Source organism: Anarhichas minor, unplaced genomic scaffold (genome assembly GCF_050575085.1).
Source record: "Anarhichas minor isolate MPS153535 unplaced genomic scaffold, ASM5057508v1 ptg000136l, whole genome shotgun sequence".
NCBI classification, from domain to species: Eukaryota; Metazoa; Chordata; class Actinopteri; order Perciformes; family Anarhichadidae; genus Anarhichas; species Anarhichas minor.
The window spans coordinates 16,139,758-16,156,705 of NW_027466582.1; the positions used below are offsets into that span (position 1 = coordinate 16,139,758).

The following is a 16,948-nucleotide window of genomic DNA, read 5'->3' on the forward strand; positions in this document are numbered from 1 at the left end:
AACGCTATTTTACAAACACAGTTTCACACCGCACCCATCTCAAATTACAGATTCATTCTTTTTAGAAATAGGTCTCTATTCTACAGTGACTGGGTGGAGAAAATGATTTGGTCCGTCACCCACTTATTAGATGATTGTAGCAACATCTCATCTGTTGAGAAATTCTGCAGCCTTTCATTTCCAGTAAAATTATTGCAACCGTAAACAAACAATGAGGTTATTAGAATCATATTTACGACTCATGTGGTTGCCCCCTCCAATCTCCCTTCACTGATGAATGATGGACACGATTTCTCAAGTAAGATCTCTCCAAACAAAGTGAGCCGTAGTCTCTTTACATGTGATTTATTTCCCATGCAATTCAGCAGGAACTCAGCAACTCATACATTTTGTCAGCCTATACGTTAAAGAAATTATGCATCAACTTCTGTAAAGTTACCTTTACCTCCAAAAGCAAAAGAGGTTCATTTCAAGTATACAAAGATACATATTCATCAGGAGAACTCTTTAGACAAAGGTTCAACATTGATCCCAATAACTGTTTATTCTGTGATGAAGAAATAGTAACTACGGACACTAGTAATTGTTTTTCTTATGTCTAAACAGAAATACTTTCTGGTGCATGATTGGCTCTCTCTCATTTTACCAGAAATTTAGAATCATAACGGAGGTTCTGTTGAATACTTTATTATTTTTTTTAGGTAGTTTGTTCATCCATAAATGTAAATGTATAAGTATGTGGAAAAGAAAGTAGCAAAACTACTTCAAAATATTTTTGAATAAAAGTCTGCCATGTGTAGGAGACGGAGACTTAATTGATATATAAAAAAATATATATTAATGATTTAAATATTCATGAGACAAAGAGATAAGTGATGAATGAATATGAATTGCAAGCTGCAGTTTACGCTCTGCATTGCCAAATACGCCGTTTCCATGGTAAAACGTCATCAGCCCTCGACCAAACACAGTGGAGGCGCGAGACGAGAAGCGTTCAAAAGTCTTCTCTAAAAGTCGTCTTAATGGACAGTTATTGAATAAAGTTAACATTAAGTATGCCTTAGCCCCGCGTTAGAAAGGGCTCTGCGTGCTGCTGCTGCCATGACACAGTCAGTCGTTGTCCAAGGTGAGTTACAACCCGGGTGCAGCAAAAAGTGTCTGGATGACGTTAGCGTCCAGACACGAGCTAACAGCTAGCTTAGCCGTCATTTGCTTTGTAGGTACTGTAGCCTCGCTATTAGCGGAACGGTCATAACTTCATCATACGTTCTTAGCTCGTTGAGTTGGTTAACTCTACCGCTGAGTTAACGGACGGTTGGCACGCGGAAACATTTACCCCAGCATGTGCTAACTACACTCTGAATTGGTGTTCTTCAGTTGGCCAGTGTGGAAACCAGGTCGGCTGCAGGTTCTGGGACCTCGCTCTGCGAGAACACGCACACGTCAATAAAGTAAGTAACACACACGTGCGATACGGAAAAGGCACTTAACCGTCATTCAAGTCAAACACAGCCTCACTCTCATCTTACATTACATTTGCTCACAATAGGCTTGTTTCTTCTTCTTCACAACAGACATTTTGACATGTCATTAAACAATAATGATGCATGAGTTACATATTTTTTAACTGGGATTCTTCAATAGAACGGAGCAATGATGAATTCACGTACTTACTTACACCTGTGCTTCTCTGGTTACTGTAAGTGACAATGTATACAATGAAAAAAGACTAGCAGTAGTAGAGCATACAGTTATATATCATATGGTAATACTTTTATGTGCATGAGATCCTCCTTTCCTTGCTGAGAATTGTGATAAGCAATTGTCTGAAATTGTATAGACCGACAATAAATCGATTAATCAGTTAACATATATTTAATTCCCATAAAGCAGCCTTTGAATTTAAATTTATATTGAGAGATGTTTACACCTCTAGCACGCACGCAAATACACAGGCTATGCATAAACATTGTTGTTGTGTCCTTAACTCATCAAACAGACATGTTGATCGCCTACCACGACCTGTAACGACATCACTAACATCCCATTTGTTCCCCCTCATATTCAGAAAGGATTGTATGATGAGGCACTGGGTAGCTTTTTCCGAAACGTGGACTCAAGGTAATCCCACCTTCTTCCACTGAGTAACGGCTAAATGGGTTGAGACATTAGCCTCCGTGCAGCGGTCCAAATGTAGCCCTGTTATGTTTGGTTTCTTCCTCCAGGGAGAGGGATGGGGGAGCCTGTGCTGTTGGTGGGAGGATCCAGCATCTGAAGGCCAGGGTAAGTTTTTGCTCCTTATTAGAAAACGGCATGAGAACATCTTTCATCCCCTGGTCTTCACAGGGGGTAACAGCTTATTTTAGAGTCGGAGGCCGAGGTCAGGGTTGGATTCTGCCTTTCAGGTGAGGCATCCATTGGTTAAGGTTACAAAGAGGAGTTGAGGAATGATGGCGGGCTGTCAAAGGCAACGAAAAAATTTGTGCTGGCCTCATACTTGCATATTTGAATCCACAGGCGGTGCTGGTGGACATGGAGGAGGGTGTGGTCAACGAGATCCTGCAGGGCCCATTGAGAGAAGTGTTCGACAGCACCCAGCTCCTCACGGACGTGTCGGGTTCAGGCAACAACTGGTGAGAGACAGACGAGCAACGGGGCCGTCTGCACACGGGCTCATGTGGCCGGCAGCAACTGTTACGAACCATCATTTTACCTGTTTCACAAGCAGTTAAACCACAGAGAGTTGTGTTCAGGGATTGAGGCGATGAAGCTGGATTGCCAGAGTTGTTTTCTTAAACTCCTAAATATGAATTGAAATCATAAAAACCTGCTGTCTTACACAGACGCTACATTTCAAATTCCAGACAAGCGTAGTAGTCTCAACAAGTGGGTCTAGTTTTCTTTCCCCCATTTGCTCTTTCTCAAGCCTACAGAGCATAATTAGGAGGAAAGGTCAGCTGTGCTTCCTGACAGGGCCGGTGCTAATACCCCCTCTGGAGGTTTTAGCCTGACAGCCATTGTTAAAAAGAAGCAATGCCTCTTATGCAGAACAGTTGAAACACCCGGAGTGGATTTTGCAGCATGTTAAAAGGCAGTTCACAGAGAGACACGTGTTTGAGTTATTTTAGAGCTGTGATTCTCACAGCATGTCGACTACCCCCCCCCCCCCCCCTTTAAATGCTTACAATAATTGTTTGCATCTTCAAACATATATATTTTTTTCTGGGGTGTCACCGGCCATAACAAACCATTGGAATATCTGTAAATCTTTGGAACATCCAGCACATACCACAAAGAGTGTGTGAACATATAATGTTTGTAGTGTCCACTTTGTGTTTCTCTGTCAGACAGACTCACTCACTGCTGCACCAGAGACTGTCTAATGCCACATTCTTTTTTTTTTTTCTTTTTTTTTCACCGCTTGCGATGTTTTCAGTATTCGACCCAAATTAGAAAATGAATCTACCATTCTGGAAGCAAAAGTTCATTTATACGTAGTACTTATGAGTTGAACAGCCCATTCTTGCTTCATGAAACCAAAACATTGTTTTACAACTTTGCATTAAAATACTTCTTCTTTTTTCTCTCCAGGGCAGTGGGATACCTGACGTATGGCTCAGCCTACAGGGAGCAGATAGTGGACAAGCTGAGGAAGGCAGCGGAACACTGTGACTGTCTGCAGTGCTTCTTTCTCATTCACTCTATGGGAGGAGGTAAGACGGGGACAGTTTGACCGCTTCCTGATTTTATTAGTCTTGTATTTTGTGCGTGTATGTCAAAGCATTTGGACTGACACATCTTCTGTTTTACAAATACCTCGGTTTATGTTTACATGCCTAAAAGATGTGCTTTCTCCGGGGGAAGTTAAGCTGGGAAAATCAGGCTTCTACAGTATTCCACACTATTAACAGAAACCAGGTTTCTGGTGAACGTGAGCCTGAGGAAGTCGGGTTACAGCAGACAGTTAATGCACCGATGTTGAATGTGAGGTACGGGCTCCGGCCTGGGGACCAGGGTGCTGAGCCTGCTGGAGGAGGAGTTCCCCGAGGTGTGTCGCATCGTCTCCTCCATCTATCCGTCCGCGGAGGACGACGTCGTCACCTCCCCCTACAACAGCGTCCTGGCCATGAGGGAGCTCACGGAGCACGCCGACTGTGTCCTGCCCGTCGAAAACCAAGTGTGTTTTTTATTCTCCTCCTCTTTCTGCAAGAATCTCTGCCATATGCACACGTTGACAACCGACGAGCATTTGTTCTCCTCCTCCAGTCGTTGGTGGACATTGTGAACAAGATCAAACAGATGTCTCACGGTGGGAGGCCGGGGTCGGCCATCAAGAGAGACAGCGCCGTCATCTCCGGGCAGGGCGGGCTCAGCGGGGCAGAGAAGCCCTTCGATGCCATGAATAATATCGTGGCTAACCTGTTGCTCAACATCACCAGGTATAGTATATCTGTTTGCTCACACACAGACGAGTGTTTCTTTCACCACTAGATCTGGAGACTGTGAAAGCCACAACGTATGATTCATCTTTTTTGAGCACATCAAACCACTCACTGGACCCTTGCCTCCTGTATGGAAGCATCCGTCTTTGTTTTGTTTCCTTGTGTAGTTCTTTTTTTGTCTCTTCAATTGGGCACCCACCTGTAGTTTTCAGACTGTATTTTGTCCTGTAGTTATTAAGTCTATTTTGCATTATTATGCATTACTCCATCACTGCTGGACAGACAGACAGGAAATAGATGTTGTGTAAACGCAATAACCAACGTAATAAAACGACAGCCTAGACAATCAGCATGGCGGAAATGTAAAACACATATGAAGGAAATGGAATCGGGAGGATGTCGGGCAGCTTCCAGGTGTCGCCAAAGAGAACCGACCTCCCTCCTCCACCAGGAGGGAGGGAGGGAGAGAGGGAGGGAGGGAGAGAGAGAAAATGACTTTTCCTGCTAAATCACTTGTTGCTGCTTATGCCTCGCCCTAAGTTTCCTTTGTTCCAGCTCGGCTCGTTTCGACGGATCCCTCAACATGGACCTGAACGAGATCGCCATGAACCTGGTGCCCTTCCCTCGGCTGCACTACCTGGTGCCCAGCCTCACCCCTCTGTACACGCTGGCCGATGTCAGTGTCCCCACCAGAAGGTCTGCTCTCTGGCTGTCACCAACCAGCAGTGGCAACTTCAAGTCTAGTACTTGCGGGCTTGTGACAGGACAAAAAAAAACATTTGATCTTGCATGCTGAGCATGCAAGATATTTTTAAGATATTTTTAATGCATTCAAAAATATCTTGCATGCTCAGCAGAACTTGCCTGGACACAAAGGTACAAATATTGCCCCCTTTGGCCCCGAGTCTAACTCCAGTGTACCTGAAATCCCTCCTCCACCTTTCACCCACTATAACCAGTAAAGAGAGACTGGTGTTTCTGTTTCCCCCCCAACGGAAACCACCCGCCTCTCCTTGAAAGAAATAAACAAAATATTTTATTTATCCAATTTCGGTTGTTTTATTTCAGCTCCGTGGGAAAGTCTTACCTGCGCTTTGCTGCCATTTACCGTCATGCTAGTTTCTGCCCTCCTTCCTCTTATGTGGAGCTTTGTACGCGGCGTGTTTAAAGCTCGCTACCAACAGAAGCTGCTCTGTTTCGACAATATGAGGGCGAAAGATTTCCGTGAAATACAACCGAATTGAAAATGCAGTGATTTAAAGCACAAAGGCTGTGTTATGTGGAAGTATAGCGTTTGTCATGTTTGGTTTCCTGTCTCCTCTAACCGTGCCCCTCTAGACTGGATCAGATGTTCAGCGATGCCTTCAGCAAAGACCACCAGCTGATCCGAGCCGACCCGAGGCGCAGCCTCTACCTGGCCTGCGCCCTCATGGTCCGGGGCAACGTGCAGGTGTCTGATGTCCGCAGGAACATCGAGAGGTCAGAGCAGCCGCCCCCCCCCCCCCACTGCACCAATCCTGGTGGGCTCTAAATAGTGCCCCCATTCAGCACCGGCAGCGGTGATTCATGACTGGTCCATTCAGCAGCCCCCTCCCCTCTCTCCTCAGCTCTCCCCCCCGCAGGCCTTGTTTTTCATGTGGCGTGTTGTCGAGGGAATCTGAAACAGAAGCGGCTGTGAGAGCACATATTTGTGTGCAACCATGGTTTAAAAGGGAAGGGGGGGGGGGGGCAGAAAGTATACTTCTATAAGAAGAAATGATACCCCACCAAAAGACTCTTAAGGGCACACATTAACACTGGACATACTGCATTTACTGTTTATTGGTCCCTTTTTAAATTTAATTTCGTTCAAAGAACAAATAAAAACAGGATGTTTTTACCATAAACTTTGGAAGTGTTGACGAAACTAAACACCAACAAAGGTGTTGACCGGTGAACCGTTTTATCAAGCAGAAGTGCCAAACATGGTTCAAGCTGCTCAAAGATGAAGAGTTGCTGCTTTTCTCTATTTTAAATCATGATCAACAGAATCCCTTTGAGTTTTGGACGGCTGGTTTGACATAACAAGACATTTGAAGACGTCAACTTTGAATTGACGAAACTCATTTAACTAACCTAATGATCAACTAGGTGATTCGGGTAAAAAAAAATAAAGATATTTTTTCAAGATTTCTTTCTTGTGAACTTCTGATTTTAATCTCAAGAGAATTTCAATTTTTATTTCTTGCAACTTTATGGCTTTATAATCTTTTCTCGTAAATATGTGAGGTTTTTTTCCTTGTAAAATGACCACTTACATCTCAGAGAATATCCATGCATTTTTCTCATGAAAATTATTCTTAGAATATTAACCCCTTCCTCTGGCTCTGTAATTTCTTTTTTTTTTAACTTACAATGGCCTGAATACACCACCATAGGTTATTAAAGACATCTGGATCATTTCCCATCCCTGAAATGTAAAATGCCCGTAGGTGCTCCATGAGCACTGCAGCCCTTTCCTTGCGTTTGACGGGTCGTTCTCGTCCCTGCTCTAGACTGAAGCCTTCGCTGCCCTTTGTCTCGTGGAACCAGGAGGGCTGGAAGACGGGCCTGTGTTCGGTGCCTCCTGTGGGTCACGCCCACTCCCTGCTGGCCCTGGCCAACAACACCTGTGTGAAGCTCACCTTCATGGAGCTGAGGGAACGTTTCACCAAGCTCTACAGGAAGAAGGTGCAAAGTCATTGTATGTTTTTTAGACCAACATAAGTTTCAGCCAAGTAAGGTATCACTTATACATTAAACCATCAAATGTTTTCTCGATACATCTTGTTAAATGTGTGGATTACTAGTTTTTATCATAGAATACCTTCTGGGTTTTTTGGACAGTTTAAGCAGATTGACGATACTGTAGTGGACATTTGTTTTGGATATGTAAATATATTGAATTAGTTTTCTCAGACTTCATAACTGACCGGCACGCCCTCTGTCTTTTCCAGGCTCACCTCCACCACTACCTGCATGTTGACGGGATGGAGCAGAGCTTCTTCTCGGAGGCCGTGGGCTCACTGAGCTCGCTGATTGAAGAGTACCACCATCTGGATGCCACCAAGGGGAGACTCGTGCCCGACGCACCCAGACTTGGCATCGCCAGCTGAAGGTTCCGCTCTGTTGTAAATCTCTGTGTAGCTGATCGGCCTCTATGTCTGTCTCCTTCTACGGCAGAGATTGTGTTTTCAATAAGGACTTCACACAACCAAATCTTTTGTACATACCTTTATAAGTTATTTATCAATATTGTCTGATTTATGACCCGATTTTAAAATGTAACACAAGGAACAACAACTCAATCTGTGTGACCTGATTTGCCATTTCTTGGCTCCCTGACCGTAGTATTATGAGGTTCTGTTAATATGTCAGCATCTGCTGTTACAGCTACAGGCGCTGGACAGATTCCTTGTTCTTATTGCACATGCATGTCCTGAAGATCGGGCTCATAAAAGCTTTTATCATAACTAGAAGTCTTCATCTATTCAATGATCCCAGCCACTCGTTCCTTACGAAAAGAGGTTGTTTTTTCTAACTTAATGACCAGAGTATGCATATGTTTCTGTCCTTAGTCCGCCACAGCAGGGATCACGTCCCAGCGCCTGTGTCTCGGTTGGATCCGTCAGAGTAACCGCAGGTCTGAGAACATGTCGTCTGGATCGGTGCACTTCCTCTGGCACACGCAGGACGTGATCCACTGCATCTTCCACTGTGTGTTGGAGCCCGCCTTGCACGTGAAGTTGACTTTGATCATGCTCGACTTGTTGGGGACACAGCAGCGCTTGTCCGTACAGACGCCGCAGTACGTGGGCTTGAACTTCTTGGTGCTGGTGCAGCCCGAGAGCGTCAGCTTCTCCGCTTTCTTCGCTTGGAACTTAGGCCGGCACGTCTTTCCCTTTGGCATCTGAGAGGAGAAAACAGCGAATTTTGTTTGTGTATATTTTTTGTAGGATTTCTAATAAATCAACACTTCAATAGAATTTTGACAAACTTGTCACCTTAACACTCCTCATCACGCTCTTCTCACACGGCCGCAGCAGACACAGGCGTCGGCCCTTCCTCATCTCGCACTTGCCGTTGTCGTTGTCGACACGCACCGAGATGCCCAGGCCGCAGGTTTTGGAGCAGGGGCTCCAGGGCGTGGTCTGGATCAGACAGTTCTTCTTCCAGGCTAAAGGAGGATCCCTGTAAGCTTTCAGTTTTACAGTTAAAGGGCACTGTGTCAGCAACATCCCGCGCAAAGAACTGTGTGCCACCTTACTGCCAAGCAGTGCATAGGCCCCACATACCTAACCCGCCAAGGAAATTCACCAAAACTTTAAATTCCTTTAGAGCTGTGCTTACTGTACAGGAGTTAAGAATGAGTCAGAAAAGGGCATTTAGCAGAACTGAAACTGTATTTCTGTTTCCTTGTGAGTATGTCAGCTCTTACATTTTAAATCTAAACAATGTGCTCTGTTCATCCAGTGAGGAATTAAATGTTTGTTTCCACGACAGGTCATGATATAGATATGTTTCTGCAAGAGTTTCATGCAAAGCAAACCAATGACTGTACTGTGCTTTTAATAAAAACAGGCAGTCGTCCCTCGTGCTGCTCATAACTGGAACCATCCATCTTTCTGTTTAGTAATGACACACCCACTCCCCTTTCCCCCCCCAACCAGCTAACTCAGACAGCAATTAGCATTCCAGGCCAGACGCTTGTGCACAGGTTTGCTCCGTAAACACACACCTGACATGTAGGTCGTGTCCTGCTGGTGCTTCTTCGGGCTCTGGCCACTGCGAAGGCCGGCTGGCATGTTGCCCATCAGAGGGGCGGGGCCCAGGAGAGCAGCAGGCTTCTGGATGAAAGCGGGGGTGCAGCCGATGGCTCCAGCAATACAAGTGCACTTATAGAGGGGGCTGGGCTGGAATCCTTCTCCGTTCTCATAGTGGGCCCCATTCAGGTCGCAGCCTACTGCCATCAGGTCTGACAGAGTGAGGGGAAACATGTCACAGCTCAGGCAGCGCAACTCTCTTCATGATGTTAATGGGAATCTAAAATGTTGTGTGAGATTTGTACATAACTTTTATTTGGTCACACAATTATGTTGACAAACTAAATATTAAAAAATACAATCTGGCATTAATGTATTTACAAAAATGTACTCATTCATACAATAAAAGTTTGGCAATGTGTATACATTAATTAATACGTTGATTGCAGGTACATTCGTAGCAGAAACGTTAGCTGTGTCGGCAGCTTTATTGATTACAATGTGTGTGTGTGTGTGTTCCATCAGATGCTCGTGAAACTTTAAAACATGCCTGAAACGCTCATGGTGCATACACTATACAAGAAGGGGACGTAGTCGTGGTGACGTCACTCACTTCCGTTTAGAAGCCTTGAGTTTGGCATTTTGGCCGTCGCCATTTTAGTTTTTTGGAACCAGAAGTGACGATATTGGGAGCGAGGCAGGGCCAGGTAGCTAGCTAGCTAGCTTGGGGGGCAAGATGCATCTGTAGTTCACGTTAACTGTGATATTAATTGGGATGCTAATTTTGTCTCGTGGAAAACAGGCTTAAGACAAAATGTGGGAGTGTCTAGTACGACTGAATGCTGAACATCACAGTGGTCACTCAAAGCGTCCACACCCTTAATTATGCATAACTTTAAGCCTTGAGTCAATTTAAATGGCTGAGTTGTATAAAGATTCACTCCATGTACAGTTGACAGGAACAGGGATATTAGCTATAGAGACCGGGCTGTAAACATGTTTATTTCTGCTGTTAAATTGGGCATTTTAACATTGCAGTCTATGGGGATTGACTCGACTTTGGAGAAGTGGCCATTTGAGGAACGGCAGTTTTTGGCACTTCCGCATTGGCTTACATTTTGGGGACTGGATGTTCGGTGTAGACCATGGCTGTATTAAGGAGAGATGCCTTCAAAGATAGCTGCCCATTCATTCCTATTGGAGCTGCTCACTGAGTGGTTATGCTGAAAAAACCTCTTTTTCTATTTTTGTCCAGCTAAGCAGGTTGAGAGTGTGCACATCCAAGACTTCTGCTGGCTGAGCCGGCTTACTTACATCCTTTTGGGACAAAATAATTGAATCGTTGGGCCCGGCTCATATAAAAACAGCTCCGTAGCTACTAGAGGTCTGCAACTTTAATTAGGCTACAGCTGTTATCTCAGTATATCGGATGCACGTTTCTAGTATTCATTCCCTCCATGACGAAGATGAAAGCCACTCACATGCACACACTCCGACCTCGTATCTGGGCCGGTCAGCTGAGAAGTCACAGTACATGTTCTTGTGCGGGTCGCAGACGTCCCTCTCGTTGCACGGCTCTCCGATCTGCCTCGCGCAGCTCTTGCAGCAGCCGCACCCGTCCAGGACGGAGCTCACCCCCGGGGCGCAGTGGGGTCTCTGCCGACACTTGCAGGGCCACTGGCAGAACTGCCGCCTCTCGGCCGCGGCCCGCCCGTCTCGAGGAGCCAGCTGCCCATTGTTCTGAGCCCAGCTGAAGCACTGGGGGAGGAGGGCAGAGATCCATCAGCTTTAGCTCACCATTTGTTTACTGGAGCTGTGTTTGATGTTCATAACACTTTTACTCAGCACACCCTCGCACCTCAAAGGCATCTTTTTGAATGGAAAACAGTAACGCCTTTGCAGTGTTAACTCACTACCTGTCTATAATCCCATGGACAGCTGCATGGTTAGCTACGTTAGAAAAAGTATGACGAGGTCGGTCAGAAAATGCCACGTGCGAGGTAGTTTGTTTGAACTGCAGAATCTGTAACGGGCCACCACAGTCATAAAATACCCTCTCATACCGAGATGTTCTTACTTTTCCAGAGAGAGAGAGAGAGCCTACAAGTTACTTCTAGTTTGAGCAGATAAACCAGTAGGGCAAGACTGGTTTATAAAAAAATAACTTGTGTTATAACTTGTTCGAGGTACACCGTGTAACTTGTCTAGGTGAGAGTTCAGAGGAGGGGGGGTGGGGGCTTGGGGTATAAAGTAGTACTCTTTGTGATGCAAATAAATCAGCATGAGCTGAAGAAAATCCAATCTCTCTCTCGTGTTCGTTACCGCGCTCCTGACAGTGAGAGCCTGTGGTGTCTCACCACGAGTCAGATAGAGAACAGGTACTGAGCCAGCCGTTAGGTATTGAGGTTTAACATAAGTCTTGAAGTCAAAGAGGCTGATCATCAACAAAAAAACAAAACACAACAGAACGTTTCAATCAAGACTACGAAAGAATAACTAGCTCAGAGTCACCAAAAGGCCATATCAGATTGCCATTTTCTATCATTCCTCTGACTGAATTCATGCATGTTGGTTGTATACAAGAGATTTGTACGGATGGCTAAAGGTCCCACTGATGAAACTAAAAGGTGGAAAAGCTAAATTTACATTCTGTGTCAAAGTTGCCTCAGGAAACTTTGGAGAAATATTTGCCTGCTTCATGCCTCTTTGACATCAGTGCCTCATGCACAGTCCCGCTGTCCTAAATACTCACTAGAACACTGAATGTGGATTAATCCGCTGCTGAAAATAGTCCCCAAAAAATGGACTATTCACTTTTGTTTGACTTAAAAACTACAGTGCCCAGCTGTTCACCGAGTTACTGAGCCTTTTTTAAAGGGCCAGTGTGTAGAAGTTGGCATGCGAATGTCCCTCTCTAGAGCCAGTGTTTGGTTTGTCCATTCTGGGCTACTGTAGAAACATGGCGGCCGGCTCCGTCAAAAGGACCCGGAGTTCCGTATGTAGATACAAACGGCTCATTCTAACCATCATTTTGCATCATCACTGACTGTTGAAGGTGTACATTTTCGCACCTATGAAATGTAACGTATTGCATGATGGGATTGTTAGCTGTTGTGGGATTTCATGAGGTTTATCTAACTCGCCTCGCATATTTATTTTAGCTCTTTACTGTCGATTACAAGAATTCAAAAAGTAAAAAAAAAAAGAGAAAAGTTCCCTTTAAAATGCAAACATACATTTTAAAGGGGCAGTGTGTTGCATTTAGGGTAATATATTAACAGGAATATATTAATGATCTCATTAATTCATCTCAAAATAAGAATCGTGTTTTCGGCAGCTTGGAATGAGCCGTTTGTATCTACATAGAGCGGCACTTCTTCACAGAGCCATGTGCCTACAGTAGCCCAGAACGGACAAACCAAACACTGGCTCTAAATAGGACCAATCCAGTTTCCACATTTTTTGCGTTGGCCACCATAGTTCACATGCACACGTGGCACACTGGAGAAGCTTCGGTTGGTTGCAATCTGCCAACTCACCACTAGATGACGCCTAACCCTACACACTGGTCTTTTAAGCCCAATCGGTTACAATCTCAACTTCTTCCTTTTCACTGCCACCTCGAATGATGTGACGCTCTTTTGTAGCTATGAATTTGAGCATTTTTCCTATTATGGTCACACAGCCATGTTTTAATGCCTTCAACCTAACTGCACATCGAGGAAGAAGGCATTTCAAATGTAAAAGACTACAGATGGCTCGGAGCGGTGACAGCCCAACAGCTTATAAATATTTTAGTGTGCGGGCCTATACAACTGGTTTGCTTGGTATTTGCTATGATGCAATCTCTGCGCGGTGCCACTTGTGCTCCAATTCCCCCGACTGCTGCTCAAGGGTCACTGAAGGCTATGCCAAAAATCTGAAGCCTGTCTGCCAGGTTTACTGAATGAGCTCATTTCATGGTGTGAAAATGGGTCCACGGGAGTTTTAAATACAAAGACGTCAGACTTCGCTCCCGTTTTCTACTCTCTGTGAAAGGAGGACCAACTCTGAGCCCAATAAAATTGAGAATACAAATATACTTGTAAATGGCCAGCTGATTATTATTTCAGAATATTTATCCAAATAGATATATTCCAAGAGTCAAATTATGAAAAGGCAAATTCAGATGGTGCCCTGCTACTGAGAAAACCAAAGCATCTGTTGTTGTTTTGCCCTCAAGACTCATCAAAAACCTCAGACTGTCTATAGAGTCAGAATAGAAAGGAAAATAAAAAGGAAGAGAATGCTCTTCTTACCTGTTGAGCAAGGATGAGCAGGAGGTAACGGCAGGGAAGCGATAGCATCTCTTAAGTGAAAAGGTCTGTGTGAGCTGCAGGAGGGCGCAGGGGGACGAGGGGAGCTGGAAGGTGGGATTTAGGGAGGAAGACTGGCAGAGGGAGAGAGGAATAAAGGGGGGGGGGGTAGAGATTGGGAGTTCTGACCTGTCGGAGAAGGGGGACAAAGCAGCCTTCTGTGTCCTCTCCAAACGCACCTTTTCCCCCCCGCCTTACTGATCCAGAGGGGAAATATTTGTCTTCATAACTGCCGGGCCACTCCAGGACCTTCAAGTCCCGCCCACTTGTTTATTCTTAGTCTGCCGAACCTCGCGCACATTTACCTGGGTGCGACTAACCGTTAAATCTGCAGAACCATGTGTGACAGGCCGCTACATGGCGCTCGGTAAAGAACGTGCTGTCTGGTTCATTCTGTAATGGACAAAAACGGGTCCGGTTGGGATGTGTGAATGCAGTCACTGTGTGTGTTGTTTGTTTAATGTGGTTCCGAAGCTGTATGGCCCCACTTAATGCGCACAGACATGTATTTGAGTTCACATTCCATTATTATTTACACTGAGTAAAGAGGTCCCTCTCAGAGCCAGCCCTCCACCTCCGTCCACGTACAGCCAACGCCCCTCTGGGAGGTCACATGGACGGACCAGAATAAAACCTGCTTACTTCTCTGTTTTTACTACTGCTATACCTGATATTACTATTGCTATACCTGCTATTACTACTGCTATACCTGCTATTACTACTGCCTGTACTACCAGCCATAAGAGCCCAACCAATACTGGATGTGTGAGGCGGATACTGATATTTGAGACAATAGTGCAGTGGCACAGAGTACAAAGTGTGCTGGAATAAATATGGAAGCATTAATGTCACATGTAAGTGGATATGACGGTATACACGGCGTGATTAGATTTCTATTGGAAGTGATGGTATTTGGCCTTCATGTTAAAAGAAACTAGACTATATAATTTACAGGTACAGTGGATGTTTAGTGGTACAGAGTCATTGCATAGGGATTGTTCCTGACACTATGCGACTGATGTTAAGTGTCCATCAGAGTGAAAAGGCTTTGGGAACAAACGGTTCTTGTGTCTGATTGTTTTGATTACAGTGTTCTGTGGCGCCTTCCAAACAGGTGGTGTCCAGGGTGTGAAGGGTCTGCAGTGATGTTTCCTGACTCTGGGGGTGTACTAGTCCTGGATGGAGGGCTGGCACCAATCATTTTCTCTGTAGTCCTGACCGTCCGTTGTAGTCTGTCCCTGTCCCGTTTAGTGGCCGATCCAAACCACACAGTGATGGAGGAGCAGAGAACAGACTGGATTTTTGCGGTGAAGGACCGGATGTTCAGTATGGTGATGAGGGGCAGTCTAGGAGGGGGTTGAGCTCCAGATTGTTCTGACCACACCAGAGGACCAGCTGTTCAACCTCCCGTCTGTACGCAGACTCATCACCGTCCCTGATGAGGCCGATGACCGTTGTGTCTTCTGTGAGCAGTCGTTGGTGTAGAGGGAGAAGAGCAGTAGGGAGAGCACACATCCCTGAAGGGCGCCAGTGCTGATGGTCCGGGTGCTGGGTACGATTTTACCCATGCAGTTATTTATTTATGCTAGCTCCGTTATTATTTTTAACACGAATGAACCATGATCTTTTTCTCTTTTTTTAACCTTCAACAAGTAGTTTTGTTTCCTCAACCCAACCAATCGCTTCACAAAGTTATCACTGGCATTGTGCGTTTCTGCAAACGTCACATGAATTGATGAATCGTATTTTTGCTTCAGAAATGTCGACATTCAACTACCCCGTGGTGTGCAGAAATGTACAATACACTTCTGTCTGTACAATGCATTCCCTCTCAAATTCAAAGGGGCTTTATTGGCCTGACATTTTCAAGAACAATGTTTCCAAAGCATTAAAATACAAAAGTACACAATAACGGTACCATATGAATATTAACACAGCACTAAGATTGATATACACATGAGTGAGTTATGTGCAGGTTTTGGCGTGTTGATACATATTGGGCAGAAACTGTTCCTGATTTCATTGAATGTTTTACGTAGTTGGAAGAAGCCTTTTTGTCCAACACTGACCCCATATTCAATTTTCTTTTGGGTACTATTATTTTATTTGTGTTTGTTCCTAATTCACTTGCCAGTTTATGGTCACAGAGCGTGCACTCGGTTAGGATCTGTCTCTGCTTTCTATCTCTGACAGCAGAGAGATATTTTTGCTAATTTACAATCTCTTTTTAGGGCCGGATGACATTCTCATCCGCTCGTTCCAAATAGATTTCTTTACATTGCGTTATAATTTGTTTTTCTGTGGTTGGTGTTTGGAGAGCAGGGTTTTTGTGAAACTGAGCACAGTGTGTCTGAGGGGGGGGGCAGTTAGCCTCAGCAGCAACTGAAATAGGGGACTATTTCTGGGCTCAGCTCTTGGGTTTGAAGGCTTTGGATTGGAGGGTCTCTGGGGCTGGATTTAAGGTGATAAAATAGAATGGAATGTTTATTATACCAGCGGGTATCTCCATAGTTGTGCTGCTCTACATGCATTTGTTGGTGTCTTTTACGTATACTTGTAAAATGTATCCGCAGAATTCTGCATTGCAAGATTGGGTATGATGTTTGGGTCTAGCTGTGATGACTGAGTGGACCCCATACTTTACTACCATACAGCGCAATGGGCTGGATGACACTTTAAATTACAATAGTCTCAAACTACATTGGACCTGCTTGATACTTTTATAATCTGCTGCTGCAAAACTTTCAACCTCTGTAACACCAGTGCTATGAGCAAAAAAAAAAAAAAAAAAGAGAGGTGAGCGTACAGCCCCGCTCCCCATAGCAGCAGGCAAATGTAAAGAAAGTCCCGACAATGGCCATACTCATCTGTAGTTGTTAGTTTTTGTAGTCACTTTCATTGATTTCAGTGCAGATTGCAGGGAGTCCAGATGTCTTGAGCTGATGTTTAGACTCCTCAGTGAGGTAATTATCTGTGCAGTAAGCACATCCTAATCTGCCTTGTGTTAGCAGCGCTGACGGTGGTGCCTGAGGGCGAATGCCCCACCTTTAAAGAGCCCAGTTATGCTCTTCGTTTGATCTTGCACTCTGCATCCTGCTTGGTCTGTTAGTCGAGCATTCCAGCTGTGTTTCCACGTTCCCTCCACGGGGGCGTGAGAGCCTTTCACTCTGGAAAATCAAATTGTAAACCGAAATCTATCGCAGTGTAAGATTTGACATACATTAAGACCTATATATATATATATATATTTAAAGAAAAGTTTGGAACACACAAAGAAAGCACATGTCTCAGTGGGATTGGATCATTTGGTTTCATGTTATTTTGATTAAATATCGGAACATATTTATAGTACTCAGATGAGTACCAACAG

The 16,948-nt window shown here is 44.7% G+C and overlaps 2 protein-coding genes across 4 annotated transcripts; one reads left to right on the forward strand and one right to left on the reverse strand.

Moving 5' to 3' along the window:
• Positions 1 to 947: 947 nt before the first annotated feature.
• On the forward strand, positions 948 to 9,073 carry tube1 (tubulin, epsilon 1). 3 transcript variants are annotated; one of them, XM_076084329.1, is made up of 13 exons: positions 948 to 1,126; positions 1,378 to 1,451; positions 2,069 to 2,121; positions 2,226 to 2,283; positions 2,518 to 2,633; positions 3,592 to 3,713; positions 3,990 to 4,177; positions 4,267 to 4,439; positions 4,998 to 5,138; positions 5,781 to 5,921; positions 6,977 to 7,151; positions 7,418 to 7,578; positions 8,039 to 9,073. In XM_076084329.1, the coding sequence occupies exons 1-12, from the start codon at positions 1,102 to 1,104 to the stop codon at positions 7,574 to 7,576; spliced, it is 1,425 nt and encodes a 474-aa protein (XP_075940444.1). In that variant the 5' UTR covers positions 948 to 1,101; the 3' UTR covers positions 7,577 to 7,578; positions 8,039 to 9,073. The 3 variants fall into 3 exon arrangements, with proteins under 3 accessions (XP_075940444.1, XP_075940445.1, XP_075940446.1); XM_076084330.1 differs by having other exon boundaries at positions 7,418 to 9,073; XM_076084331.1 differs by lacking the exon at positions 4,998 to 5,138.
• On the reverse strand, positions 8,089 to 13,569 carry ccn6 (cellular communication network factor 6). The gene is made up of 5 exons (XM_076084332.1): positions 13,522 to 13,569; positions 10,705 to 10,981; positions 9,199 to 9,435; positions 8,465 to 8,658; positions 8,089 to 8,370 (listed from the first exon to the last, which is right to left on the reverse strand). Exons 1-5 carry the CDS (start codon positions 13,567 to 13,569, stop codon positions 8,089 to 8,091), a joined length of 1,038 nt encoding a protein of 345 aa, XP_075940447.1.
• Between the last annotated feature and the right edge of the window lie 3,379 nt (positions 13,570 to 16,948).